Here is a 27999-nt window from a genome sequence, read left to right as displayed (position 1 = left end):
GGAAGCAGGCTCCCTGCTGAGCGGAGAGCCCGATGTGGGGCTCCATCACATGACAAGAGCTTAAGACAGAGGCTCCACTGAGCCACCCAGGCGCCCCTAGATTTTTAAGTTTAAAATAGTCTTAAAAGAAGCCTGCAAACCACGGATTATATTTCTTTTAGATTGTAAGTAAAAAACGACTGTAGTTTTACACAATTCTTTACCTTTTAGTAGAACTTTATTTTTTTTTTTTTTAAAGATTTTATTTATTTATTTGAGAGAGAAACAGTGAGAGAGAGCATGAGCGAGGAGAAGGTCAGACTTTAAACAGTATTTTCCAAACTGATTTTTCAAAGCCTTCTTCATTGGAATCTCTAGAAATTGCTTCTGATGTGGGGTGGGGAGGTGGGGGGAGGGATGAGGAAGAGAATCATGTAACTGTAAGAAAACTACTGTATCTTTAATCTCTTGACCTATGTAAGGTGGTATCCACCTACCTTACTCAATCCTTCTTTCTAGTAGAAAAATATTCTATAAGCACACTTTTTTGGATTACATATGCATTTGCTTTAGCAAAAGCAGTCCAACCGATCCATTTTTGAGACACAATGCACACGTACCTAAAAAATCCAGTTCCTGGAAATTTGCCAAGAACTATTGATAAAAATGCTTATCACTACCCACAATGTAAAGTTTAACCAAGCAAGTACAACTACTTTAGCCAGAAGCAATGTCTAGACCAAACTAATGTTAAGTTTTAATTTAATAACATGAAGGGCAGATTCAAACAACACAGCTAACTCAACATGAATAATGATAAAGATAAGCATCCTTCTTCAAGGCTGAGGTACCTGCAATGTCAAGTTTTGCTTGACAGACTTCTTGGTATAATAAAACTGATTCTTCAGGAAACTGTAGTAAGTTGCTCTTTTTTGTTTATGACTTACTCTTCATCCTAAGGCTAACAATGTGGAGAAATCTTCCTAGCAGAGAGTACAAAATTGCCCATAGAAAAAAGCCAAACTTTACTGAGGAAATGCTTTGAAAAACTAATCAAGAAGGAAATAAGCCTAGGAGCAGTCTGTAGGGAAAAGCTACTCAACATGATAAAACAAGTGAGGGTTAAAGGAAAAAAATCCAGGAAGAAAAAAATACTACTGGTAGACTACTGGCAAGATAGGGAGGGGAGGGGGGGGAAAAAACAACCAAAAAAACAAACAAAAAAACCACCCATAGTTGGTAGTATGGCTGGAAGAGAACTTGGGAGAAGAGAAGTAGATGATGGAATCTGTGAAGTTATATGCTATGGACATAAAATATTACATAAAGTAAAAGTGAAAATCCACAGAAGTATTCCTTTAAAGAAACTAAAGAAAATTCTGTATTTTGAGATCACTTTATAGTTTTATAGCATTCAGTGAGCAGTGGACCCTCAGAATCAATGCTTTAAACATTATTTTTTGTTAGCTCTAGTTACTTTATCTTCCAATTATAAGTCTAGTCACTCTATTTTCCAAATTATAAGTTTGACTCCAAAATTCTTCACAGGGATATCACAAAATACTAGAATTTGTCTTTGGCTTCTAGCTATAAAACGAAAAGGTATCAAACTCAGTCTGTCAGCAAATCTTTCCCAATTATCAAATATGCTTAGCTTTACTAGTACATACAGCTCCATACCTAGTTGGCAATTAGTACTCATCCTTTAAAAGCATTTTTACTATGATGATGGTGGCAGGAAGAGAGGAAGCTTTCCTCTAAATGTGCTAAGATAAGCAGAAGTTCTTAAAAAAAAAGGCGGGGGGGGGTGGACACCCAAGAGAAAATAAGCAGAACAAAGTACTGAAACCAAAACTTAGCAATGGATGAATACAGACCACATGGAGTAAAAGTTAACTGAAATCTAAACACAGATGCAACAAACTGACATTTTATAAAATGGTTTATTTCCCTCATTTCAACCCTGCCTAAAACCGACTTTTAAGTTAAAGACAATCAAACTGTGTTGGCATTTGTTTTTAGCTTTGATGAGATCCTCTTTAATTCATATTACTGCTTCTAGAACATTTCAATTTACTCAAAATATGCTCTTCTTTTGGGCTTATGCCACCCGGTAATTCAAACTTACCTGACTACCAGAAGCAAAGCAGAATGGTTTGTTGTTGTTGTTGTTTTTAAGATACAGATGTCTAGCTTTATCTTTAGAACTACTGAATCAGAATATCTGGGAAGGGAGATAAACACCACTTTTTAAAAAGCTGTCTTTAGTGGCTGCCAGGGGCTGGGAGTAGAGGGAAGACAGGTTTCCTTTTGGGTAATTAAAAATGGTCTATTGGGGTACCAGGTGGTGGGTATTATAGAGGGCACGGATTGCATGGAGCACGGGGTGTGGTGCAAAAATAATGAATACTGTTATGCTGGAAATAAAAAAAAAAAAAAAAAAAAAAGAAACACCTTAAACCATAACTTGGCTATTTGGAAGATTTTAACGAATGAGAAATCTTTTCATTTTAAAGTTTTATAAGCTAAATGAGGATTTAGAAAATATTAATAAATATCTGGTAGAAAATGCTTTAATAAAATCACTTCAAAACTGTTAAAAAAAAAAAAATGGTCTACAATTAGGTAATGGTGACGGTTGCAAAACATTGTGAATATACCTAAAACCACGAAATGGTACACTTTAAAATGGTTAAAATAGGAATCATATGTGATTTTATTTCTTTTTTTAAGATTTTATTTATTTGACACACAGAGAAAGATCACAAGTAGGCAGAGAGAGAGGAGGAAGCAGGCTCCCCGCCGAGCACAGAGCCCATCGTGGGACTCGATCCCAGAACCCCGAGATCACGACCCCAGCAGAAGGCAGAGGCTTTAACCCACTGAGCCACTCAGGCACGTGTGACTTTTATTTCAATTTTAAAAAGTTCCAGGTGGTTTTCCAGTGCACATGAAAGTTGTTTTACACTGTACTGTAGTCTATTAAGTTGAAAAAATGGATATACCTTAATTAAAAATATACTTTCTTACTAAAAACAGTTAACCATCATCTGAGTTTGGAGTTGCAATCACTGATCACAGAACACCATGACAAATAATGGAAAAGTGTGAGATACTGCAAGACTTACCAGAATGTGATACAAAGACACAGAGAGAGCAAATGGCTGTTGGAAAAATGGCACTGACAGACCTGCTCCACCAAGGTTGCCATAATATCTAATTTGTTTAAAAAAAAAAAAAAAGGCAATGTCTGCAACGTTCAATAAAGCAAAGTACAAGAGAATGAAGTATGCCTGTTTATATACATAATTACATGTAATTTAAATTTAAATTATAATAATTTAAATTGTGGTTAAATTATAGTCATTATAACTATGCATATGTAATTACATATAACTTAAATTTAAAATATATATATAAAATTTAAATTGTGGTGAAATATATACATAATATAGAATTTACCACTTTTTTTTATAGAGGTATAATGACATGTAACATTACATTAGTTTCAAACATAAAACATAACAATTCAGTATTTGTATATATTGTGACATGATCACAATAAGTCTAGTTAACACCTATCACCATAAACAGTTGCAAATTATTTTTCTAATAATGAGAAATTTTAAGATTTACTCTTAGGAACTTTCAAATTGGCAATACAGTATTATCCATGCTGTACAATTATGCTGTCACCATGCTGTACATTACATCTTTATGACTTATTTGTTTTTATTTTTTAATTTTATTTTAAATCATGTGACCCCCTTCACCATTTACCCCCACCTCTAGCAACTACTATTGTCTTTATCCATGAACTTTTTTGTCAGTTGTTGTTGCTGTTTTTTTTTTCCAGATCCCAAATTTAAGAGAGAGCATACAGTGTTTGCCTTTTTGTCTGACTTATTTCACTTTATACAACTGTCCTTATGGAGCTCCCATGTTGTGACAAATTAATTCTTTTTTTATTGCTGAATGATATTCGTGTGTGTGCGCGCACGCGCGTATGTGTTGTAGGGGCCAAGGTAAGGCCACCCAAAATCTACCACAACAGCATATTATTTTGAATTGCAGCTACTTGGGAAAGTGCACAGACGGATACTTACACTCTTTTGTGTGTCTGAAAGCAGGAAATATATCTACCATAAAAAAGGCACCCTCCCTGTACTAAGTGAAAAGGCATCCTTATCATCAGCGATAGGGACTTCAAAAATGAAAAAGCTGTAGAAACAAATCTACTATCTCAGACCAAATTTCACTTAAAATTCCTACTACATAAAGTTCCCAAACATGTTTTCTTCATCCTCTCAATTCCTCACAAATTTACTGTCTTTGTCTAAAAAGTATAAAAACTGTCTGCCTTGCCCATTTCTTGGATTTCATTTCATTATTGGGCCTCCATCAGCACATAACAAAGTTTTGGGCTTTTTCTCCTGTTAATCTGTCTCACATAAATTTAATTCTTAGTCCAACTGTAAAGCCTTGAAGTGTAAAAGAAGAATTTCTCAGGGCATGCATCTAGAGCGTGCTCTGGCTAGTATGGACATTTTAATAATACTGATTCCTCCAATCCATCAGTACAGAATATGTCTCCATTTGTGTCATCTTCAACTGCTTTCATTAACAACTTCTGGTTTTCAATATACAGGGCCTCACCTCTTTGGTTAAATTTATCCTTAGGTAATTTTTTCTTTTTGAGGCAATTGTAAAATAGGACTGTTTCCTGATTTCTCTTTCTTATAGTTCATTAGTATATAGAAATGCAACATATTTTTTATGATTTTATATCTCCAAACTTTACTGAACTCGTTTACTAGATCTAACAGTAGAGTTTTCGATATACATTATCATGTCATCTGCAATGACAGTTTCACTTTCTCCTTTCCAATTTAGAGGTCTTTTATTTCTTTTTCTTGACTAACTGCTCTGGCTAGGACTACCTATACCGTGTTGAAAAAAACAGCAAGAATGGACATCCCTGCCTTGCTCCTGATTGCAGATGAAATGGTTTCAACCTCCCACAATTGGCTCTGATGTTAGCTCTGAGCCTGTCACAGATGACCTTTATTATGTTGAGGCACATTCCATCTCTACCTACTTTGTTGACTGTATTTTTTTTTTTTTTTTGTAACTGGATGTTGAAATTTGTCAAGTGCTTTTTCTGCATATATTGAGATATGACTTTTACCCTTCATTTTTCAATGTGCTATATATCACACTAGCTGACTTGAGAATGTTGATCCATCCCCATATACCTGGAATAACTCCATCTGATCATCATGTATGATCCTTTTAGCGTACTGTTGAATTTGGTTTGCTAATAACTGAGAAGTTTTGTATGTACATTCACATCAGGAATAGCGGTGGCAATTTTTCTTTTCTTATGTTATCTTATCTGGCTTTGGAATCACGATAATGGTGACCCCATAAAATTATTTTGGAAGAATTCCCTCCTGGGGGCGCCTGGGTGGCTCAGTGGGTTAAAGTCTCTGCCTTTGGCCCAGGTCGTGATCCCAGGGTCCTGAAATCGAGTCCTGTACCGGGCTCTCTGCTCAGCGGGGAACCTGCTTCCCCCTCTCTCTCTGCCTGCCTCTCTGCCTACTTGTGATCTCTGTCTGTCAAACAAATAAATAAGATCTTAAAAAAAAAAAAAGAATTCCCTCCTGTTCTATTTTGTGGAAGAGTTTGAGAAGAATTGGTATTAACTTATTTGGATGTTTGGTAAAATTCACTAGCGAAGCCATCTGTTTACAAGCTGACTTACCTTCCACCTATTTTGCCTACACCCCACTTCCCACCTCTGGCAACCAGCAATATTTTCTCTGCATCTATGAGCTGTGTTTTTGTTCTGTTTTAAATTTCACATGTGAGATCATATGAGATATTTGTCTTTCTCTATCTGACTTATTTCACTCAGTGCAATGCCCTCAAGGTCCACCATGTTGCCGCAAATGGCAAGACTTCATTCTTTTAAGGGCTGAATAATATTTCATTGTACACACATACATCTTCATTAGTTCAGTTCTCAATGGACACTTAGGTTGTTTCTGTTTCTTGGCTATTGCAAATAATGCTGCAATAAACATGGAAGTGCATAAATCTTTTTGAGTTAGTGTTTTCACTTTCTTTGGAAAGATACCTAGAACTGGAATGGCTGAATCATACAGTAGCTCTCTTTTTAATTTTTTGAGGACTCTCTAGGGTGTTTCCCATAGTGACTGCACCAGTTTACATCCCCACCAACACTGCACAAGGATTCCCTTTTCTCTACATCCTCAATCACTTGTTATTTCTTCTAAGTGTATGGTTCTGTGGCATTAAGTATATTCACACTGTTGTACAAGCATCACCACCATTCATCTTCAGAACTTTTTCATGCTTCAACTGAAGCTCTATACCTACTGAACAATAACTCCTCATTTCCACTTTTCCCAGCCACTGGTAATCACCACTTTACTTTCTGTCTCCATACATTTAACTGCCTACATACCATGTATAAGTGAAATTTTATAGTATTTGTTTTTTTATGACCAGCTTATTTCACTCAGCATGTCTTCAAAGTTCACCCATCTTACAGCATGTGTCAGAATTTCCTTCCTTTCAAAGGCTGAACTAATACTCTATCCACTGCATGTATATACCACAATTAGTTTATCCATTTATCCACTGACGGACACTGAAGTGGTCTCCACCTCTTGACTACTGTGAATAATGCTATGAACACAGGTGCCCAGACTGTACAACATACTACCAAAAATACATTTTTATGCTTGCATTTTCCTTATGAATCATTCCTTTTCTTTTAGGCTTAACCTATCTCTGCTTCAAGATCAGAAAATATACTCACTGCTATTTCCTTTTACTTCTTTTGACATCTAACTCTTCCCATCTACCTGTAATGCCAATTTTTAATAGCATTCTTATTCCCTTGTGTACCCAAACCTGTCTTCTAGTCTGGGTTTCTAGTCTGTTTCAGTACTTGGTCTTTCCATTCTTGTACCAATATTCTATAGTTTGGTTTTTTTTGCATTTGAGTATTTTATTTTTTATACTTTTTTGTATAGCTTTATAATAAATTTTGGTCCATCATCTTTTGTCAAATTACCTTTCCAATTCTCACCAAAAAAATTTGGCAAGTTAAAAATGTTGATATCTGGGTCAAAGAAATAAACATAAAAATTAAGCCACAGAAATACTAGAGGGGTGCTTGGGTGGTGCAGTCAGTTAAGCCTCTGACTCCTGGTTTCGAGAGTCACAAGATGGAGACCTACATGGTTCCAGACTCAGTGTGGAGTCTGCTTGAGATTCTCTCTTCCTCTCCTTCTGTCCCTCCTGCTTGTGCTCATGCTCTCTCTTCCGCTAATAAGTAAATAAATCTTAAAAAAAACCCACAAAACTCGAAAAAATTCTTTAAGATAGGTAAGCTTTTCTAAAATGTGATATAAAAGATCAAAGTCATTTTGACTTTGAAAGTCATTTATCCTAAATAAAACCTGTAAACTAGAAATGCAAATATCACAAGCAAAAATCAGACAACAAATGAAAACATTTCCAACACAAATGGAAAAGGACTAATAATCAAAGAGTTCTAAACAAATCACTTGAAAACAGACAGCTTACCCTAAAAAACCAAAACAAAAAACAAACAGAAGATACAAAGAGGCAGTTTAAAGAACAAGAAGACACAAAGAAGTATTCAAATCCATTTCATAATTTTAAAACTATAAAATAATGAGACCCTTTTCACTAAAAAGACTTGATAAAGACTAAAGCTGTGCTGGCAAGGGTTCAGGGAAACCTGAATACTCATACACTGCTGATGGTGATGATGGGATAACCTCTTCGGAAAGGAATTTGGTTGAGTCATTAAAATACAAATGCAGTCTTCTGTCTTAATAATTCAACTTTTAGTAATTTATCCTACATGTGTGCTACACAAATATGCAAAGGTTATTAAAAAAAAAAAAAAAGACATCTGGGACTCCTGGGTGGCTCAATCAGTTAAGTGTCTGACTCTTGATTAAGGCTCAGATCACCATCTCAGGGTAGTGAGATCAAGCCCCACAGTGGGCTCAGAGTCTGCTTGTCCCTCTTCCTCTGCTCTTCTCCTGTCACTCAAGTGCTCTCTCCCTCTCTCAAGTAAATAAAACAAAATCTTAAATTAAAAAAAAAGACGTCCACTGAAATATTACTTGTATGTCCTAACACGGTGGGTGGGGGGAGTCCTAAATGGCCATTTACAAAAATATGGTTAAACAAAGTACAGTATATGTTTTATGCTGAAAATTGTGCAAACAATAGAACAAGCTCTTTTAAAAAAAAAGGGTACTTTTTTTTCTTGACATCTCCTCTTCTGTAGAACTTGTAAATGTTGGGAATGCCTCAGGACTAGATCCTAGACCCTTTTTTTTCTTTCTTTTTAAACATTTTTTAAAATTTTTTATTAACGTATAATGTATTAGCCCTAGGGGTACAGGTCTTTGAATCGCCAGGTTTACACAATTCACAGCACCTAGACCCTTTTCTATTCTTTTAACACACTCCCTAAATGACCTAATCTAGATTCATGGCTTTAAGTATCATTAAATGCCAAGGACGTCTAACTCTGTACCTTTAATTCTTATCTAAAACTCTATATTTGTATATCCAACTGTTTGACATCTTCATATGAATGTCTAACAGGCATATGAAACCAAATAGGACTACAGAGAATTCTTGAATTTTCCTGTCAAACTTTCTCCTCCACGCCCCTATCCATCTTCTCCATTTCAAGAAATGGCATCACCATCTACCCATCACTTAAGTCAAAAATCCAGAAAGGTTGACTCCATCTCTACTACATATCCCAAATTAAATCCATGTCCTTTTATCTTGATTGCTACCCATCCCAAGTTACTATTATCATTTGAACAGGCTAACTGCAAAAGCTTCACAAATAACTTCCATTGCTTTTACTCTTACCCCACTTCTTCCTCCTCTCTTTCTTTCTTGCTCTCTCACCCCTATGTATACCTTCTACAGGCAGCAGAGGGATCCTTTAAAACTACAAACTGGATGAGACCACTGCCCTGCTTAAATTTTTTTTACTGACTTTCCACTGAACTTGAATAAAATCTAAACTCAAACTAAACTATGTACGCTATATGAAAAATTATGGAACAATTTTTTAGGCATTCAAAATCCTCAGAGATAAGACAAGATTGATAATATGAAGTAAGATTAAATAGAAGCAAGAAGAAATACAGAGGGGCACATGGGTGGCTCAGTGGGTTAAGCCTTTGCCTTCAGCTCAGGTCACAATCTCAGGGTCCTGGGATCTAGCCCCACATCCAGCTCTCTGCTCAGCAGGGAGCCTGCTTGTGATCTGTCAAATAAATAAATAAAACCTTAAAAAAAAAAAAAAGGAAGAAATACAGAGTAGAAAAGTATAATGGCTGAAATAAAGAGCTTCACAAATTTGATAAATAATAGAATGGATAAGCCAAAGAATGAGCCAGAAGATCAGGTAGAAGATAGCTGCAGAAGGAATAAAGAGGGGATTTAAAAAAAAACAAGCAAATAAAAAAAGGGGAAATATTAAAATTAAGAGATAAATTAGAAGCAGCAGAATCCATATAATAAAATTCACAGAAAGAAAAAATGGAGAAAACAAAATATTTGAAAAAATGACCAATAATTTTTCAGAATTGAGAAGATGAAAGACCTCAGATTAAAGTTTCTGGAATACATCCTGGCACACAGATTTCTGAATAAGTATTGGCTGAATGAATGAAGGAAATAAGACAGAAAAGTAATTACACTCAGACACATTATAAATTGGAAAAGACAAAAATCTCAAAATCTTCTAGGGAGAAGTACAGGTCATGTTAAAAGGAAAAGAAATCAAATGGATAGAGATATCAGAACTTACAAAAAGCAGCACTAGCAGCAAAAAGATAATGCGGTAATATCTGTAATTAAACTAATCTATTATTTAAAAGTGAGGGTTACCTAAAGATATTTTCAGGCATAAAAAGCCTTAGAATGTTTACATACAAACACCCTGTTGAAACTGCTTTCATATAGGCACTCAAATAGGAAGTGAAGTAAATCTGTGAGGACACTACATGATATACGTGAGTAAGAGTGAGTAAATAATTAATAAAGCATATTTTATATAAAAAGTAAGAAAAAGTATGGATGGATGCTTGAAGAAAACCCCCAGCAAGCCCGAACTAAAATTCAACACAACATCAACATGGCTACTGGGAAACTGGTGGTGGAGGATGGGATGAAGACCAGAGGACATTGAGAAAGCAATTAAAGTACTTGTCTTAAAATTTAAAAAAAAAGTACTTGTCTTGTTTGGAGGGAAGATACATCACACACACACACACACACACACACACACACACACACTCAGGATTAAAAAACTGTAGAAAATAACTAGAAGTTTAGTAAACAGAATGTAAATACTTTCCAATGTGTAATTATAATAAATGAAAATGGATTAAACTCCATAATCAAAAAGAAAAATCTCTGCAGCTAGATAAAAGATTCAGCAATATACTTTCTAAGAGAAACCACTAAAGGATACTAAAAAGGTTGAAAATAAAAAGACAGGAAAAATAAACCCAGGCAGGTAGTTAGACTTTGTTTCTTTGTTTGTTTGTTTACCCCACTCATGAATTCAGACCTTTCCAGGTCTGGGCTCGGCTCCCTGCCTATCCTGGGCCTTTGAATTCCACCACTGCATTAAAGCTCACCGGTTGAGGAATATCTGTTTCCTTTATAGAAAAGGGCTTCACTTTATGTTTTCTATTATGATGATGAGTCTTGTTTCCACTTCAGGCACCTGCAGATTCCTATTTCTAGCTTTTAAACTCCACTGTGTACTTTTTATTGTTTTATTTTTATCTAGCATTTCCACATATTTGAAAAAGGCAGCTTCCCCAGTCTACCATTTTGTCTAGAAGTCCCTAAAACATTCACTTTAGACTAAATACAACTGAAAAACAAAATTAAAGTTACTTAAATTCTTCACCTATATTATAAAATAATAAAGCTAAACTGATAAAAGATATGGAAAGTAATTAAATGATATCGTAGCAGTCGCTGATACATATAAAATATTCAAATACTGCCCTCTAAGTCCACCACTAATTTTACATTCAAAGAAAAGATAGGACCATAATCATGGAATAAGAATTCCATTTTTCTTGTTTCAGCTTTCCCTGGGTTGCAGCTGTTCTGGGGGTGAAAACGTTCTCTTCAAAATTGTTTAAAAAAAAAAAAAAGGCATCTAGTAAAGGATTAAATTATGGCAACAGAATTAAATGATCCTTAAGAGTCATTCAGTTAGGAAACTTACAATTCCATTATCCATGATTTCATCTTGGAACTTGAAATCCAAGACTCTATTCTGAGACCTACCACTGACTTTTTGGTTGACCTTCATCATGTCTCACAGTATTTCTGTTTCTTTTTGAAAGTAATGTTAGGCTAGATGACAATGCAGATCTCCTATCCTTTCAAAACTTCTGATTCCAGAATAAGAGATTTAGAATAATTGCACTCCAAATTCTACTTTTCTATGAATGCAAAAATGATAGTTTAAATTATTAAAAAAATATGACATCCTTATTTCTGCCTTCCCCCCATGCAAAAAAGTGTAAACCATTACACATAAATACTAGGTTATTTCCTACTTAAAGACCATACGACTTAATTCCCTCACATTTCAAAAGTGGTTCTAAGGGACGCCTGAGTGGTTCAGTCCGTTGAAGGTCGGCCTTCAGCTCAAGTCAGGATCCCAGGGTCCTAGGATCAGATGGAGTCCTCATCAGGTTCCTTTCTCAAAGGGGAGGAGCTCACTTCTCCCTCTGCCTGCTGCTCTCCCTGTTGTGCGCTCTCTCAATCTGACACCCCCCCCCCAAAAAAAAGAAAAGAAAAAAGAAAAGTGATTCTAAAAGAAGTGGAGAAGGCCTCACAATAAATGGCATGTTTCTGAGATATTAACTGGACTTTCCCCCACTTGACTACTTAAACCATTCAAGACAGAATGCAGTCTATGAAAGGAGATTGTGAACTCTTTATCATAACCAATGGCTGACTTTCACTATAATATTTTCTGGCAGCTATTCCGTAACATTTTCCCACAAGAATATGACGGTTGTATTCCACGCCAAGAAATAAGTATCATAAACATGACAAATTTAACCAACAGCATGCAAAAGATGAAGACAAACATCCACAACCTTTTAAATAAACTCTCCCCAACAGCGTCCTTAAAACAATGTTCTTAAAAGCCCTTAAGGAAAGTTTATGGTCTATTTTATAGTTTTATAATAACTTTTATATTAACTTTACTAATTATAAAATCTAAAATAATAAAAATTTAAAAAAAATAGGTCAACTTCTACTTGGTTTGCTCTGGAGAACTATACTGTTCTAGGGGAAAGTATAATGAGATGACAGGTGAGCGAGTGCCTCAGACAAAGGAAGAGGGAAAGTATAGGCACTTTCATGTGTTTTATGTTTTCTAACCCAGCCACCAGAATAGGACAGGAAATAAAAGACTCAGGACAGAAGCTCAGTCCAGTAAATATAGCCTTTTGGACTGGTGCTGCTAAATACTATATCTTTCAGGAATCTAACCATGGCAGGTAATTCAGAACACTATTCAAAGTAAATACAATGATCAATTTGGTTTAGCTATATTTGCGTATTACTTTCAAAATTCCACTAAAGTAAACCTATGGCACAAAACAGAATAATATTTAAATAAACCAACTGCCTAAAATATAAACAACCAATATCGACTAATACTAGCCAAGCCTAAGGCAAAACATATTAGGAGAAATTTAGCAAAATAAGTACTAGAAGACCTGAGTTCTTATTTTCACTCTAAGTAAACTCTGGGTCTCCATCTTCTCATTTTAAAATGAAGTCCATTCCAGCTCTAAAATCCTATCACTCTTTATCTCCCCCAACTCTTCCCCCAATATAGACAGAGGGTGAAAAATATGTCCAATAAGCACTGGTCTAGAAGAACGGATTCCGCTCACAGCTCAAAAAATTCGTATTTGATGCTATTTAACTATGAATATTTCCGTTAGCTATCATACCCCAGTTTGCTCATGCAATTTTTTAAAAAAAGATTTTATTTATTTGACAGAGAAAGAGAGTGCTAATAGGCAGAGGGTGGGGCAGAGGGGAAGGGAGAAGCAGATTCCCCACTGAGTGCAGGGAACCCAGATGCCACCCAGATGCCAATGAGATGCGGGGCTTGATCCCAGGACCCTGGGATGATGACCTGAGTTGAGGCAGATGCTTAACTGACTGAACCACCCAAGTGCCCCACTCATGCAGTTTTAATGACTTAGTATTTCCTAAGCATCTTTATGCTAAGCAATGGAACTAAAGATAAGACACAATTCTAGCCTAAAGGAAATTTACTGTTTTAAGGGGTAAAAGACAAGTTAATTACTATATATAACAAAAAATGTTACAAAAATAAGGCAGCACTACCACAAAGATATCACCCAACTCAGACGCCTGTATATGGGGGTGTGCTTGGGGAAGTTCAAGAAGAGGTAAGACTAAGATAGTCTGGAGGATGACCACCAGGCAGGTAGATAGAGACAGGGCTGCAGAGGGAGAAGGATACGCATGCGCACATTCCCACACAAGAAAGTAGGCCACTCTGAAAGGATAGCAAAACTTGAAAGCACAGTGGGTAGAAAATGAATCTAAAGAAAGTAGGAAAGGATCACATCATGAAGTGCCTTGAGATTGTGTTGTTCGATCTTAATGATGACAAAAAGCACTTTAAGACTTTCGGGGCGCCTTCGTGGCTCAGTTGGTTGAGCAACTGCCTTTGGCTCAAGTCATGATCCTGGAGTCCCAGAATCCAGTCCTGCAGCAGGCTCCCTGCTCAGTGGAGAGGCTGCTTCTCCCTCTGATGCTCCCCCTTCTCATGCCCTCTCTCTCTCTCATTCTCAAATTAATGAATAAAAACAAAAGACTCTTAAAAAGGCAGTGACATAATTTAAGTAGTGTTTAGAAAGGTGTTGCTGGTGAAACTTTGGAAGACAGACTAAAGAGAAATCAGATGAGACAAGTAGACCACTTAAAGTATAATCAGATTGTGAGGTAGGGAGAATTGTAAACAAGAGCAAAGAGGTTTAGAATGACACCCAAGTTTTTGGCTCCAGCAACAGGAAAGTTGATGAAAGTAATTTAAAATACAATAATTCGGGGTGCCTGGGTGGCTCAGTGGGTTAAAGCCTCTGCCTTCAGCTCAGGTCATGATCCCAGGGTCCTGGGATTGAGCCCCACACTGGGCTCTCTGCTCAGCAAGGAGACTGCTTCCCTTCCTCTCTCTTTGCCTGCCTCTCTGCCTACTTGTGATCTCTGACTGTCAAATAAATAAATAAAATCTTAAAAAAAAATACAACAATTTGAGGGGCACCTGGGTGGCTCAGTTGGTTGGGCATCCTACTCTTCATTTGGGCTCATGTCATGATCTCAGGGTTGGGAGACTGAACCCCACATCCCGCACTGGGGCAGTGGGCAACATGCTCAGTGAGGAGTCTATCTGAGATTCTCTCCCTCTCCCCCTCCCGATACATGTGTGCATGTTCTCTTTCAAATAAATCTTTTTTTTTTTAACGATTTTATTTATTTATTTGACAGAAAGAGAGACAGCAAGAGAGAGAACACAAGCAGGGGGAGTGGGAGAGAGAGAAACAAGTTTCCCACTAAGCAGGGAGCCCAATGCAGGGCAGGGCTCAATCCCAGGACCCTGAGCCACCCAGGCACCCTTCAAATAAGTAAATCTTTAAAAAAAGAAAATAATTTATGAGACTGACGTGCTGCCTACTGCGCTAAGGAGGCACCTAAAAGAAAATAATCTAAAAGAAGCAATTAGCATTTGTCTGTTGTATTTATCTCCAAACAGTAGCAACTAAATAACATCTAAAATTTTTAAAAAACAAAATTCTCATTACTTTATTAGACAATATTTACAAAAGAGATTAGTGGTAAAAAGATGTTTCTTGACACTGTCGAACACTGGACCATACAGGACCACATTCTAACGATGTATTTAGGCTTTTAAAGAAATACAGGCAGTTGTGTCTACATTGATCTATTTGTCCTGGGTATCTAATACATCTATATGCACATTTATTTCCACAATTGTGAAGATGTATTATATAAAATACTTATCTGCAACTGAGAGAGGTGGCATAAATGACTTCTAAAGTTTGAAGATTCTAAAAACAAGCTGCTGAGTTACTGACCTCTTTCTAGCCCGACAGGGTTCTAAGTTGTGCGACTTCTATAGACCAGCAGAGGGCTGCAACAGCTCAGAGAAAATGGTTAGGCATAGTTTTCCTTGCACCGCTGGCACTGGGAGCTGAAAAAATTACCAATGGCTAAAGCAGAAATCTAATAGAATCTATGTATTCGCTTCACTGTCAACAGATTCTAAAAGGGGTCAGGAGTAATTTCCCAAATCCTGAAAACTAGAAGTACTCATTATTAAGCTTTTTGCCATCAGCTCCTTTCTCTTCTGTCAAAATGGTAAAGTGTCTGGAGGCCAAGTAAAATCTTACCACTATACAGTAACTGGGACGAAAAAAGCCAATCAAAATGATTAGCAAATCATCACTTCCTTTTAGACCCACAACTCCACACAGCTATCAGAGTAACCTTCCTAGAAACAGTTACATTGTTACGTTATTCTTACACCTACTCTACCAATTCTGTTCTGCATATAGTACAGTGTTGAAATCTAACTTTCCCTTGCCTAGATTTTAAGGTAGATTTTTACTTCACGTATACATTATTTTCAACTCCCTTTCAGACCACTCCTACTATTATACAATATGCAATAAAGTTAGGATGAAAAGAGGTCACTGAAGTGAACTTTGAAAAAAGAAACAAAATTACATAGGTCTAGAGAAAGGGAAATGCCACAGCTGGGAAGTTTGTACAAAAGGAGATAGGAATTCCCCCCCAGGGAGTAAGGAAATGGATCTAGGAAAAGTACACCAGGGGCTTCCACTGAATTTGTAATGTTTATTCTTAAATTGGTGATAGGTACCCAGGAAGTTCATTATGCTGCTTCCTGTACCTTTTATATTATTTGAAATACTTCAAAATAAAAAGGCTTTTGTATTTTTTTTTTAAATATCTTATTTATTTATTTGACAGACAGAGATCACAAGTAGGCAGAGAAGTGAGCAGAGAGATGGGGGAGGAAGCAGGATCCCTGCCGGGCAGAGATCCCAATGCTGGCCTCGATCCCAAGATTCTGGGATCATGACCTGAGCCAAAGGCAGAGGCTTTAACCCATGAGCCACCCAGGCGCCCAAGGTTTTGGTATTTTAACTTTGCCCCCTTCTCCTGCCCCTCAAAAGACAAGCAGCTGAATCCGGTGCCATTCTAAATACTCCTTATAGTTTAATCCCAAGTAATGCCCTAACTCACTTTAACAGCTTTCTTTTAAAATAACAGGGCATATACTTTACCTTCAAATGGAAGGATTTTTAATTGTTTAGATAATCTGGTATACTTTTAACACTGGTACAGAAAAATGTCAGAGATTTAGGATAAAGGTCATGGTATTTAAAAAAAAAAAAAAGGATTCCCAGAATCACTGCCTCTATAATTATAAATTTATGATCCCGAAACTCGTCTTTATCTATATCCAAACTCTTTATGCAGTTGAGAAACTGCTGAAATTAGTACCTGATGGGAGAGCAATACCAGTGGAAGTATTAAATTATTTCTAATCTACTACACTATTCTTACCCAGATCCAATTATAGCATTGGTTGTAACACTGCTTCACACTAGAGCCAAAATTTATAGCTTTCATATGACTCCACACCAGGGTTGAATTGTTTGGGCTTTATTTCAATACTTATATGCTAACCCACTTTTTCTGTAACCTGCATACTGACCAATAACCTACTTAGTCTAGTATACACAAGAATTCACGTTAAGTGCATATTTCAGGGCATTTAAAACAAATATGCTCTAAATAGGCTTAGGGAGGTATATGTATATATTACTGGTAGCTTTTTTTTTGGCCACAGCAATTTAGAATTATAAACTGGTTCCTTACCAAAGTATACTGAAGAGAGTGTTAAGGAGAAATATGGTAATGGGGGAACCCGAACAAGTAAATTCAATATATTAAAATAACTGTAAGAAAGTAACAAGAAAAGGGTAGTATTGTGGAAACTCCAATCCCCATGGGATGTGATGAAATTCAGGTATAATACACTGAACAAGATAGATATGATCTAATGTCCTTGCAGGGTTTACACGTTCCTTTCTGCAACAACCAGAAAGTAATTTAGGTGTTTGAGAATAATACTGCCCTGGAGTGCCTAGGTGGCTCAGTCGATTAGGTGTCCAACTCTTGATTTCAGCTCAGGTTATGATCTCAGGGTTGTAGGATCAAGTCCCACATCCGACTCTATGCTTAGTGCGGTTTCTGCTTGTCCTTCTTTCTCTGCTCTTCCCCCTCTCGTGCTGCCCAACCCCCTCAAATAAATAAGATGTTAAAAAAAAGAACACTGTCCTCCTATTTCACATGTCTTTTTTTTTTTTTTTTTTTTTAAAGATTTTATTTATTTATTTGACAGAGAGAGAAATCACAAGTAGGCGGAGAGTCAGGCAGAGAGAGAGAGAGAAGCAGGCTCCCGCTGAGCAAAGAGCCCGATGCGGGGCTCGATCCCAGGACACTGAGATCAAGACCTGAGCCGAAGGCAGCGGCTTAATCCACTGAGCCACCCAGGCGCCCCGTCACATGTCTATTTTTTGTTCATTGAGTATAAACACCTAAAACAGACAGAGACGATAATACTGTCTTTGCATATATTTTCCCAAACACTTGCCTCAACAATAAGGTCAATGCTTTCATAGAAACATTTATTTCAAATTTGTTAATGATGAAATATTTAAAACCTTCTTTATTATATTCATAATATTTGTTCAATTTGATTATTCAGAAGTAAAAAGATAAAAATTCTAGTTACTTTCAAATTCAATAAACTATCACACTATCAGACTGGATCATTCAAGCCCTTTCACTCCATAATCCATAACACAAAATAACTACTTTTCCCTAAAAGGGTAAACATGTATCTATCATTTTATCCTTTTTTCCAACTTCTATGAAGGTGTAGTTTTGTGAGGAAAAAATACAGCCATAGATTTCAATGAAATCTCATGTCTAAAACGGGAATAAGATAAAGGTGCCTGGCTGTCTCAGTAGGTAGAGCATGTGACTCTTGATCTCAGGATCTTGAGTTCAAGCCCCATGTTGAACAGAGAGATTAAAAATTTAAAAATATATATATGGAAATAAAGTAAACTTCACAAGATCACTGTAAAAGAAGTGAATGAAAAGTTATGTGGAGAGCCTATAACCAATCATAGAACACTTGTCATTATACCTGTACCAGTCAACAGGCACTTCATAATGAACATAACTTAAATATGAGATTCCAGTTTTCCCCTATGCTCAAAGGATTCTCACTGTTTTCTGCTACTACTTCTCTAACATCTGAGTTCACAAAAATTATAGGCAGGAGAAATTCTTGGACTGGGATGTGGAGACATAATAAAAGGACCTAAAGAGTTAGCATCTCAAGAACGTAACTTTAGAGAGAGTCAGTTTCTTCTGGGTTTGCCAAAAAGCTGTAAAATACAAGTTCTGATTCAAACGATAAATTAGAAAAAATTATTGTAATATATAGGAGATTAACAATCTCTAATGTACGAAGACTATTGAGGGGGTTGGAGAATTGTTAACCCTTTTATTACATAGTTTTTTATTTTAATAATAAGCATATATTACTTCTGTAATTTAAAAACACAATAAAAGTGTTTTTGAAATTGTTTAAATTCTTGATTGCCACTCCCGGAAGTTTCCAATAAGGAACTAAAGAGAGGAAAAATCACCAAAGGATATGAAGTGTCAATTCATAGAAAATGCAAATGACAATTTCCTGATATATTAGCTAATAATCCAAATTTCTGTAGCTAAAATCAATACTCAAACCATAATTAAAGACAAAGCCTTGACATAGAAAATAAAAGCAGTATTACTTAAATCTAGTAAAACGATTTTAAGCTGTCAACCAACAACAGATAGGTATAGATTTTTTCCACTGTGTGTTTGCAAAAGCAAAGGAACACTAGTGTCTGAAGGGGAAGGAGGAGCCAGCAAGGAGGAAAAAGGACAAAAGAAAGGAAGAATGAGTAAGCCAATTTGCTGTCAAACATTCCTGTTTACTTTCAATGATACGAGGACAAACAGAAACTTAGTCCAAGAGGTACTTTTTTGTCCTGTTCAATGCAACTTAAAGAGAACATTCACCTTTTTTCTTGGGATGAACACTGGAAGACAGGAATAATTTCTGAAGGTCACATAACTACCACTGGATGACCCACCTCAACATAAATCTATGAAGAAAAATATCTCTTAAAGTAACAAATTTACATTTATACAGCACTTATAAACTTCAAGTTAGTTCATGAATACTAGTATCTAAAGCTGGAGATATTTCACTGATGCCTTTTTGAAGTATTTTCATAATTAGATATGTAAGGTATCTACTCTCATCATGGATTAAAATAACATAAATGAAAGTATCTAACAGTACCTTAAGTACAGAAGCTCAATAAAATTAAACTTGATCACCAAGTAGCTTTCATATACTTAAAATTAAACTCTGGTAAAAAGGACTTATTTTAACTTAAGAGGCTGCAAGACTTTAGACTCCAGAACAACAGAATGTAACAAGGTTTTCTTCCACCTTATAATATTTTTGTGCAAATTAACGTAAGAAACATTCTGTAAAATTTTAATTTTCTCCTGTCTTTCACATCATTATCAATCACCACTAATTAGTACAGTGGTATAAAGAGTGTTTTTAGTATTTACGTCTACTCTGTTTAAGTTTCAGAAGAGGTATAACAAAACAGAAAGAAAACTGTGTACAACCTGCCTTTGGTAGAAAAGGATAAAAATATGCGTGTGTTTTTCTCTTCCTTTAAATTTGCAAACACTTCTCTTTCTCGAGTGAATTTCAAGAGTTCACCATTTTGCCAAGGAATTTTAACCTGGATCCTACCCATGGTTCAACACCATCAGGTTAGCTGATGTTTTGCTGATCTCAGAGTAGCTGTGAAATTCAAGGGATCTGATGTAAGAAGTACTTCATGAACTGGGGCCTTCATGAACTGGGGCTCCTCAGTAGCTCAGTCAGTTAAGCATCTTGATTTCAGCTCAGATCATGATCTCAGGGTCCTGGGATCCAGCCCCACACTGGGCTCCCCACTCAGCAGGGAGTCTGCTTGAGGATTTCCTTTCCTCCTCTCCATCGCCCCTCTTTCATGCTTGTGTATACTCTCTCAAATAAATAAATTTTTAAAAAAATTCTTCATGAACTACACAGCACCATAATTCTTATATACTATTTATTACCTTATATCCTGAGTCCATACAGCTATTTCTAGGAAGTGAGAACCACACATGCATGGTTTTCATTCTCTATTACAAACAGGAGTCAGACAAAACTCTTATGTAGGAGGAAGAATAATCCGAGAAGCTTTAAGATTCTCTCACATCTCTTTCAAGTAACAAAATAGTTTTAAAAATATGGTATGTGGAAGTGCCTGGCTGGTTCCATAAGTAAAGCATGTGACTCAATCTTGGGGTTGTAAATTCAAGCTCCATATTGGGTATAGACAGTATTTAATTCAGAAAAATTTTTTAAAAATCTTTCAAAAGGTAGAGAAAATATGGTATTTATAACTAATATTAGAGATACTTCCTCCAGTTATGGCCTAAATACAAACCAAAAGCCATAAAAGTAAACTACTACATATTTTGAAACAATTTTAGTGCAATAAGCAAATATTAAGGGATCGGCCAAAGAGGAGACAATACTTAAGATGCCAAAGAAGTTACTCCACCTTATTACTTGCAGCTTCATGTTTACCTCTTCTACTTATCTCAATCTGGAAGCATTTCTGTATTTAAACTTAATTTTCTAAGAATCTCAGAGTTTGAATTTCTTAGAATTTTGGAGGGTCTCATGCTATTTATCTAAACTGGACAAATTTACTATAAAAGTAAATTACTTATAGGGGAGCCTGGGTGGCTCAGTGGGTTAAAGCCTCTGCCTTCAGTTCACGTCATGATCCCAGGGTCGTAGGATCGAGCCCCGCATCAGGCTCTCTGCTCAGAAGTGAGTCTGCTTCCCCCCATCTCTCTCTCTCTGCCTACCTCTCTGCCTACTTGTGATCTCTGTCTGTCAAATAAATAAATAAAATCTTAAAAAAAAAAAAAAGTAAATTACTTATAAAATTCCTAAATGAGTTTGGTTAAGTGATCTTTTTTTCTCCAGTCACCAACATCAAAATGGAGTTTGTTAAAATCACTTCTTGTAATGTTAACAACCGTAGTCCTTCTGTAGCTGATGAGATTAAGTTGCTTCTGACAACTAACAAAAAAAAACCCAACAGTTACCTCAACCTCTCAGAAAAGGCTTACTGCCTACCTTCCAAGATTTTTATAAGGTGTTTACTTTTCTTTTTGGTTTTTTGACCAACACAGTAGAAGGCAGAGCTGGCCCCTAGACATTTTCACAAAGTCTGAAATTAAAGAAACACTGCCTTAAAACTTTTCAAAATCAGCTAAACACTTAATTAGAGGCAGAGCACAGACAAATGGTTAAGAACAATAATGGGAATAATACAGTCTTGTCACTTTTTTTTAGGTCTGTGAATATCTACACATGGTATAACAGTTCAAAGCCTCATTTTCCTCAGCCATATGTTTGTTAGAATAATAATAGTATCTATTTAACAGGGTTATTCTGAAAATTATCTTAAATATTTTACTTTAAACTTTGAACACAGATACATTCATATTCCAGTGCTCAATGAATGTTAATCATAATTTTTATTTTTTTAAAGATTTTATTTATTTATTTGACAGAAAGAGAAATCACAAGTGGGGGGGGGAGGCTCCCTGCTGAGCAGAGAGCCGGATGTGGGGCTGGATCCCAGGACCCTGAGATCATGACCCGAGCAGAAGGCAGAGGCTTAACCCACTGAGCCACTCAGGTGCCCCTAATCATAGTTTTTAGCTTCAAGATTACAAATACTCTACATAAAACTACAATAAACAATTTACGTATTTGTTTCCAGTATCAATTTAAAGCACCAGAAGAAAAGGTCTTTAAACATAACAGTGAAAGCCAACAAACAAAAACTGAACATTTCTATATATTTAGATGTACAAGATAACCTTAACACCAACTATTCAAAGCTGAGTTTATAAAGGAAATTATCTCCTGTTATTGCCATATGTGGAAACTAGCAACTGACAAATTAACATTGCAACTAAGATACTTTCACTATTACTTTTTAAAATCCACTGTTAAAGAAACAGATTATGCATGCATGAGTGTAAATGAGAATGTTTCTAAATGCTATATGGAGAAACTTCATATTCTCCAGAGGAAGTCAGGCTCTAACAACTGCAATATTTAAAATGTTCATAAGAGGCTTTACTAAGATTAGAACTAAGTGGGGATCAGAAATGTATCTACAGGGAGTTATAATCTGTAAAACAGCAGGTGTTGGAAACAATAAAGCTAAGGCTAAGCAAAAACCTAGGGATCTAGACACCTTGTAACACAGTAAAACTGTATTTATTTTTAAAATATTGCCACTTTTTATATGTATAAAAGCTTACGGTATATCTGGCGCTTTCCATATGTAATCGCACTTGTTCCATCCAACACCTCTGTAAACTATTTAGGAAAATTATTTTTTGTAGATTAAAAGAATTCTGAAAGTTAATGTGATCTGTCAAGAACCACAGGAAATAATAAATCAAGATTTTTTTAAATCAATTTAAACTAAGTCTTCTCACTTACATTTCAGTATTTTTTTTCACTATTCCATAAAGCTACTTCTTAAAGAAAGAGGCATTAGCATTTTCACAGGAAATCTCTAGGCCCAAACCACAGACTTCTTAAATAGGCTGTACTGACTTGAATAAGTCATTTCACCTTACTAGGACTTAATTTTCTCGTGGGGGAAACGGATTAGAAAATTTGAGGACCCTTCCAGTTCTCAGGAAAAATCACCATGACTGTACCTTTTATACAGCACAGGCATTTTAGAAATACATGTTAATGTCAATTCTAGCAACAAGTTCCAAATCACAAAGTAATGTGAACTCTTAAGAAATCTATTCTGATTATCAATTTTTTATGCCTTTCTGATAAATACATATTCAGTATTATCAAGGTTTTATAAAGAAAGCAGCCTAAACCTCTTATGGACTATGATGGAAATAATCTCATAGATCATTCTCTTTTCAAGCTGTATTAATGCTTTTAAAACAGGAGAAGGAAGAAAATTTAACTACCAGTCAACTAATGCCAACAAATTGAATATTTTATTATTCTTCTTACTCCTTAGAATTAAGACCTCTTTCCAACAAAGTTTTTTAATATCCACTGACGACCATTTTCTACAATCTACCTCAGAAGACTACAGCATTTTCCAACAACTTCCATAGGAAGAAAAAGGAATATATAAGCACCTTGACAGAAACATCTTCATTTTAAATTCATTCCATTGAGCAGGCACTTGTCTCCAAACAAAATTCAGTCTTTATTTTTCTTTTCTTCCTGATATTATATATCCAAGAACTAAAACCAGAGACTGAACAATATATTTTTCACCTACTAAGTTCTTCCCTCATCAGAATAACTTTAGTTCTCTCTATTCTTCCTCAAATATTCCTCATGGAATACTCAACCCTAGATTTTCACTTTCGCAGGTCTGCTTGCTCATAAAACCGTACTAACAAGTATGAGATGAAGAAAATTAAAGGAATCCTGTTTTTTTATTACTTTCTTCCTTCCATGAATACCACTTAACATTCAGATTTTAGTTCATTTTAACACCTTGCCTGCCTCTAAAATAGAACACATGCCCTGAATAGTTAAGCTTAACTTTAGTCAAACCGACTGCAGACCTTCCTTTAAAAGAAATTTAGTTAGTACTTGGTGTCAACTATAAAAAATCTTTAAGTAGTAAAACCTTTCTCCGCTTGCCTATAATCTCTTGAGGAAACATTTTGAGTCCTTAAATATTTTTTGCGTTTAGCCCAAATTAAAGACTTTTCCCAACAAGATTAGTTAATATAATGACTTGATCTTATACAGTCAACACTATCTCATTTTGTTTTTAAGCCACTTGGCACCAATAGAGCATATGTTCTGCCAGTTCTGAGCTAATCTCCAGGAAAGCCTTTGTATAATGACTGAAGAAACTAAAACACATCAGTGCCCGAGATTTTTAACAGCCTACTTGAGCATATGTTTTTAATAAAGTCAATTTATTTTAAAAAAGCTATTTTACCAGTTCGCCCTCCTTCATAATTTACGCAAACCGTTTTAAAATGAAAAAAGGAGTGCATGACTAAGAACACAGGTTCATTTCAACTTCAGGATTAGACAATTCCAAGGCTTTACACATCACTGAATCTGCTACCCCTTTCAACCGTGTTCGCAGTTTAGCCGCGGGTGTCCGGTGGAAATTACAATATCAACGACTACACTGCTTCAAATGTTGCCTACGGTTTCAACTGGTGCAACAGTGTTAACTTCCCATCCCAAACTGTTTCTGTTATTATAAAAACAGCTGTCAGCTGGGCTTCGGTAACCTCTTTGTACAACCGTTTATTCAACGCTTTGGGATCCTCGAGGATGCGTCACACCATATTACCCCTCAAAATGAGATCTAAGAACCTGACGTGCTTCAAGGGTCTACGAACACCATTCGAGTGAGCACTTGCAGAACCATGAAGAGAACCGATTACCCAATGCGGCAAAGACAGATTACACTGACATTTAAGACAGAGCTGCAGCGTGCCGCTCTCCTTTCCCCCGAGACTATTAAAGCGGCGACTTCCCTTCTCCCTTTCAACCTCCTCTCCCCCTGACCCCGGTACCTCCGATGCTCCCTCCGGCCGGCCACCGCCGTCTCCCGCGGGCGCGCCCGCACTCCAGCTCCCGGCGGGCAGGCGGGCGCGCGCGCCAAGCTGGGCGCGCCTCCACCCCCCCCCCTGCCCTGCCCCGCCCCGCCCCGCCCCGCCGGGTCCAGCCGCGGCACGCCGGCGGCGCCCTCTCGGGCCTCGCACACTCGCACGCACACGCTCCTCCCGGCCGCGCCATGTTCCGGGAGGCGGCGGCAGCCCAGCCCCGGGAGCGGCGGCGGGGGGGTGCCCCGCCGAGTCCCCCCACACCACCCCCGCCCTGCTGGCAGCTCCCGGCCGCGCCGCGACTCCTCGGGACTCCTGGAGGGGCGGCGGCGGGCAGGGCGGACCCGCGCCGGGGCCACTAACGGCCTGTCACTGTCAGGCCAGCGGCACCGCGGGCCGCGCCTGGCCAGGCCGGTCGGCACGAGACATGGTGGGCAGGGCGCGTCCCCTACCTTGCTCTGGGGAGGGGGGACGGGAGCAGCGCAGAACTGAGGGGTCTCCTCCCAAGCACCGGGGACGGGGCTCGAAACCGCGCCCCTCCTTCCTCCTCGCCTGTCGCCACGCCCCCCTCACCCTCACGGACCCGAGGCACGATCGGCGCAGGAGGGTTTACCCCCTGAATGAGTGCCTCGGTGTTGCCGTCGCTGTCGTTGTCTTCGTCGCCGCTGCAACCGCCACGAACGCCGCGGAGGCCGGGCTTGAAAACATCTCCGGTCTCCGTCCGTCTCTCACCACAGCCTCCTCGCTCCCAGGACAGCGCCGCCCAGCGATTGGCTGCGACGCAAGCACGTGACTCAGCGGGCACGGGACGGGCGGCGTGACCGCCCCGCCCCCAGCGCCCGCCCGCCCCTTCCGCCGGCCCCTCCCCGCTACCGCGCCGCTCTTTCAGTTCTGTGGAGAAGCTTCCCGAGCCGCGGGGCGGAGGAGTCGGAAGGTACCAAGTGAGAGGCGGCGGGGGTGCAGGCAGGAACTCCTCTTTCGTTGCTTGCTCTCTCCCCTCCACCCAGGTGTCGCCGTCTCCCTCAGCCGTCACCGGCCCGAAAACAGAAGGGGAATTGGGATGCTCAAGAACGCAGCGCTGGCTCGGCTGACGCTGCGGGGCCGGAGGGCTCTGCAGTCTCTATTTGTGGCGACCATGGCCGTGGATGTGACTGGAAACTTCTGGAAATGGCGGCGACGGCGGCGAAGAGGCTGAACACAGGGTATTCTACATATTATTTTCGTAGGGCGGGTGGGCGAATTTGTGGGGACGAGCCCGGGAAAATAGGTCTAAAGACAGAGGCAGGGTATCTGTCCCCTGAATTCGCAGCTGCGAACCGCTGGCCCGGCCTGTACCGAGACGCGGGGCGCGTCACGGCCTCCAGGTCCGCGCGGTAGTGCGCTTGCGCCCTGGACCCAGTACCTGCACTGGATCCCCGGGGACCCCGACCTGCGGGGAGCTCGGCGGCGCCCCGACGCGCTGGCCCTCACCGGTGCCAGGTGGGGCCCCAGTGTGAGTTCGAAAGTACATTAACGTGCACCTGGCGCGGGGACATCGTCGCGAGCCCCCCAGTACTCTCTCCCATTCACACCTTCGAGTGACCTTTTGAGAGAAATAAGTTTCTCTACACCCTAGATAGTATTTCAGAGGAACTACTCAAGTATTGGAGAAGAGCACGTGAGGAAATTTTACGGTCTCGGCGTACCAGCAGCGGGTACTCTTATTTCTGGACGCTTTTTATTTACATCGGGGTTAGCTGGCGACAGTTTGTACGTTCCTTTACTTAACCACCGAAGGGATTACGTAATCTGAGGGAAACCATCTTATTCTGACTTGACTTCTGAACGCTTTTTGTTTACATCGAGTTAATCTGCCAGTTTGTTCATGCCTTTATCTAACCACCAAAGGGGATACATAATTGGACGGAAACCACTTCCCTCATCATTAATGATGGTCTCCCAACTATAGCACCTATATATGACTTAATGGAGTAACAGATTTGTCTACGGTGATGTGACACTTTAGACTTGACACGAAGTTAAATCCCAACAAATTACATGAAACATAAACTTGCATTAAAGATCACTAATTTTTCCCTTCCTAGTTTCCTGGTTTCTTCCACCGGTAAATCATTAGGTTCACTATGAAGAGTAAGAGAACCCACTACGCTAGAGGTGAAATAATGTTACATTTATTTTTACGATTTTATCTGCTCGTGAGCAAGAGCCAGAGCACGAGTAGGGGGAGAGGTAATGGGAAAGGAAGAAGCAGGCTTCCCGCTGAGCAGGAAGTCCCAACCAGGACCTGAGCCAGATGCTTAACCCACTGAGCCACCCAGGTGCCCCTACAGTTACATTTAGTACGGATATTTATGGCACAAAGAAACCCACTAAAATTTAACCAACTCCCTTCAAATCACTGAGTTCTCATTTAACTCATGATCATTAGTATTAATGGCAATGGCAATTGTTATTTCTATAGCACTGCCTCACTTCAAAGTTAAAATGTAGGTAATCTTTAATTTGCTTAAGTAAATTAGCCATAATTAATGGCAACGACATATGTACAACCTTATTACTTAAAATCACTGAATATGTGAGAGATTTTTTTTTTTTTTAAGATTTATTTGACAGGCAGAGATCACAAGTAGGCAGAGAGGCAGCCAGAGGCTGGGGGAGGAGGGAGGGGAGAAAGCAGGCTCCCCGCTGAGCAGAGAGCCGGCCGGATCCCAGGACGCTGGGATCATGACCTGAGCCGAAGGCAGAGGCTTTAACCCACTGAGCCACCCAGGTGGCCCTCTGTGAGATTCTTAAGGCAGCTGTGCTACAGGGCACTGTACTGACTTCACTCAATGGGACAACTAGTTGCAACAATGGGACAACTAGTTGGGTAAATCATAAGTCAGCCACCATTTATTATTCAAAAGGTCCACATGATACTTAGGAAGGCAAGAGGATCTAATTTTC

At 38.4% G+C, this 27999-nt stretch overlaps 2 protein-coding genes across 4 annotated transcripts in view; both read right to left on the bottom strand.

Moving 5' to 3' along the window:
* ANKRD12 (ankyrin repeat domain 12) overlaps window positions 1–25720 on the bottom strand; it is a 130742-nt gene extending 105022 nt beyond the window's left edge. Inside the window, exon 1 of one of the 3 annotated variants that reach the window (XM_032309640.1) lies at window positions 25637–25720. The gene's annotated coding sequence lies outside the window, so the exon portion shown is untranslated. Of the gene's footprint in view, window positions 1–19307; window positions 19332–25023; window positions 25125–25636 lie in introns of those variants that run through there. The other 2 variants (XM_032309639.1, XM_032309641.1) reach the window with 2 other exon arrangements.
* Window positions 116–26563, bottom strand: LOC116571501. Its single transcript, XM_032309463.1, has 5 exons — window positions 26456–26563; window positions 25506–26173; window positions 3108–3195; window positions 302–366; window positions 116–216 (listed from the first exon to the last, which is right to left on the bottom strand). Exons 1-5 carry the CDS (start codon window positions 26561–26563, stop codon window positions 207–209), a joined length of 939 nt encoding a protein of 312 aa, XP_032165354.1. The 3' UTR covers window positions 116–206.
* Between the last annotated feature and the right edge of the window lie 1436 nt (window positions 26564–27999).

This window comes from Mustela erminea, chromosome 13 (assembly GCF_009829155.1).
Source record: "Mustela erminea isolate mMusErm1 chromosome 13, mMusErm1.Pri, whole genome shotgun sequence".
Taxonomy (NCBI): Eukaryota; Metazoa; Chordata; class Mammalia; order Carnivora; family Mustelidae; genus Mustela; species Mustela erminea.
Note: the sequence above shows the minus strand (reverse complement) of the source record. Positions and strands in the feature narration are given on the sequence as shown.

Bases quoted from the DNA above. Each gene is read 5' to 3' on its own strand.
- LOC116571501 (XM_032309463.1), bottom strand. From the start codon at position 26,563: ATGTACTTTCGAACTCACACTGGGGCCCCACCTGGCACCGGTGAGGGC. The intron at 3,196-25,505 runs GTAGGGGACGCG...TAAACAAATTAG, and splicing joins TCCCCCCTCCCCAGAGCAAG to ATATTATGGCAACCTTGGTG. The intron at 367-3,107 runs GTAAGTCTTGCA...ACCCCACATCAG, and splicing joins TGTCTTTGTATCACATTCTG to AAGCAATTTCTAGAGATTCC.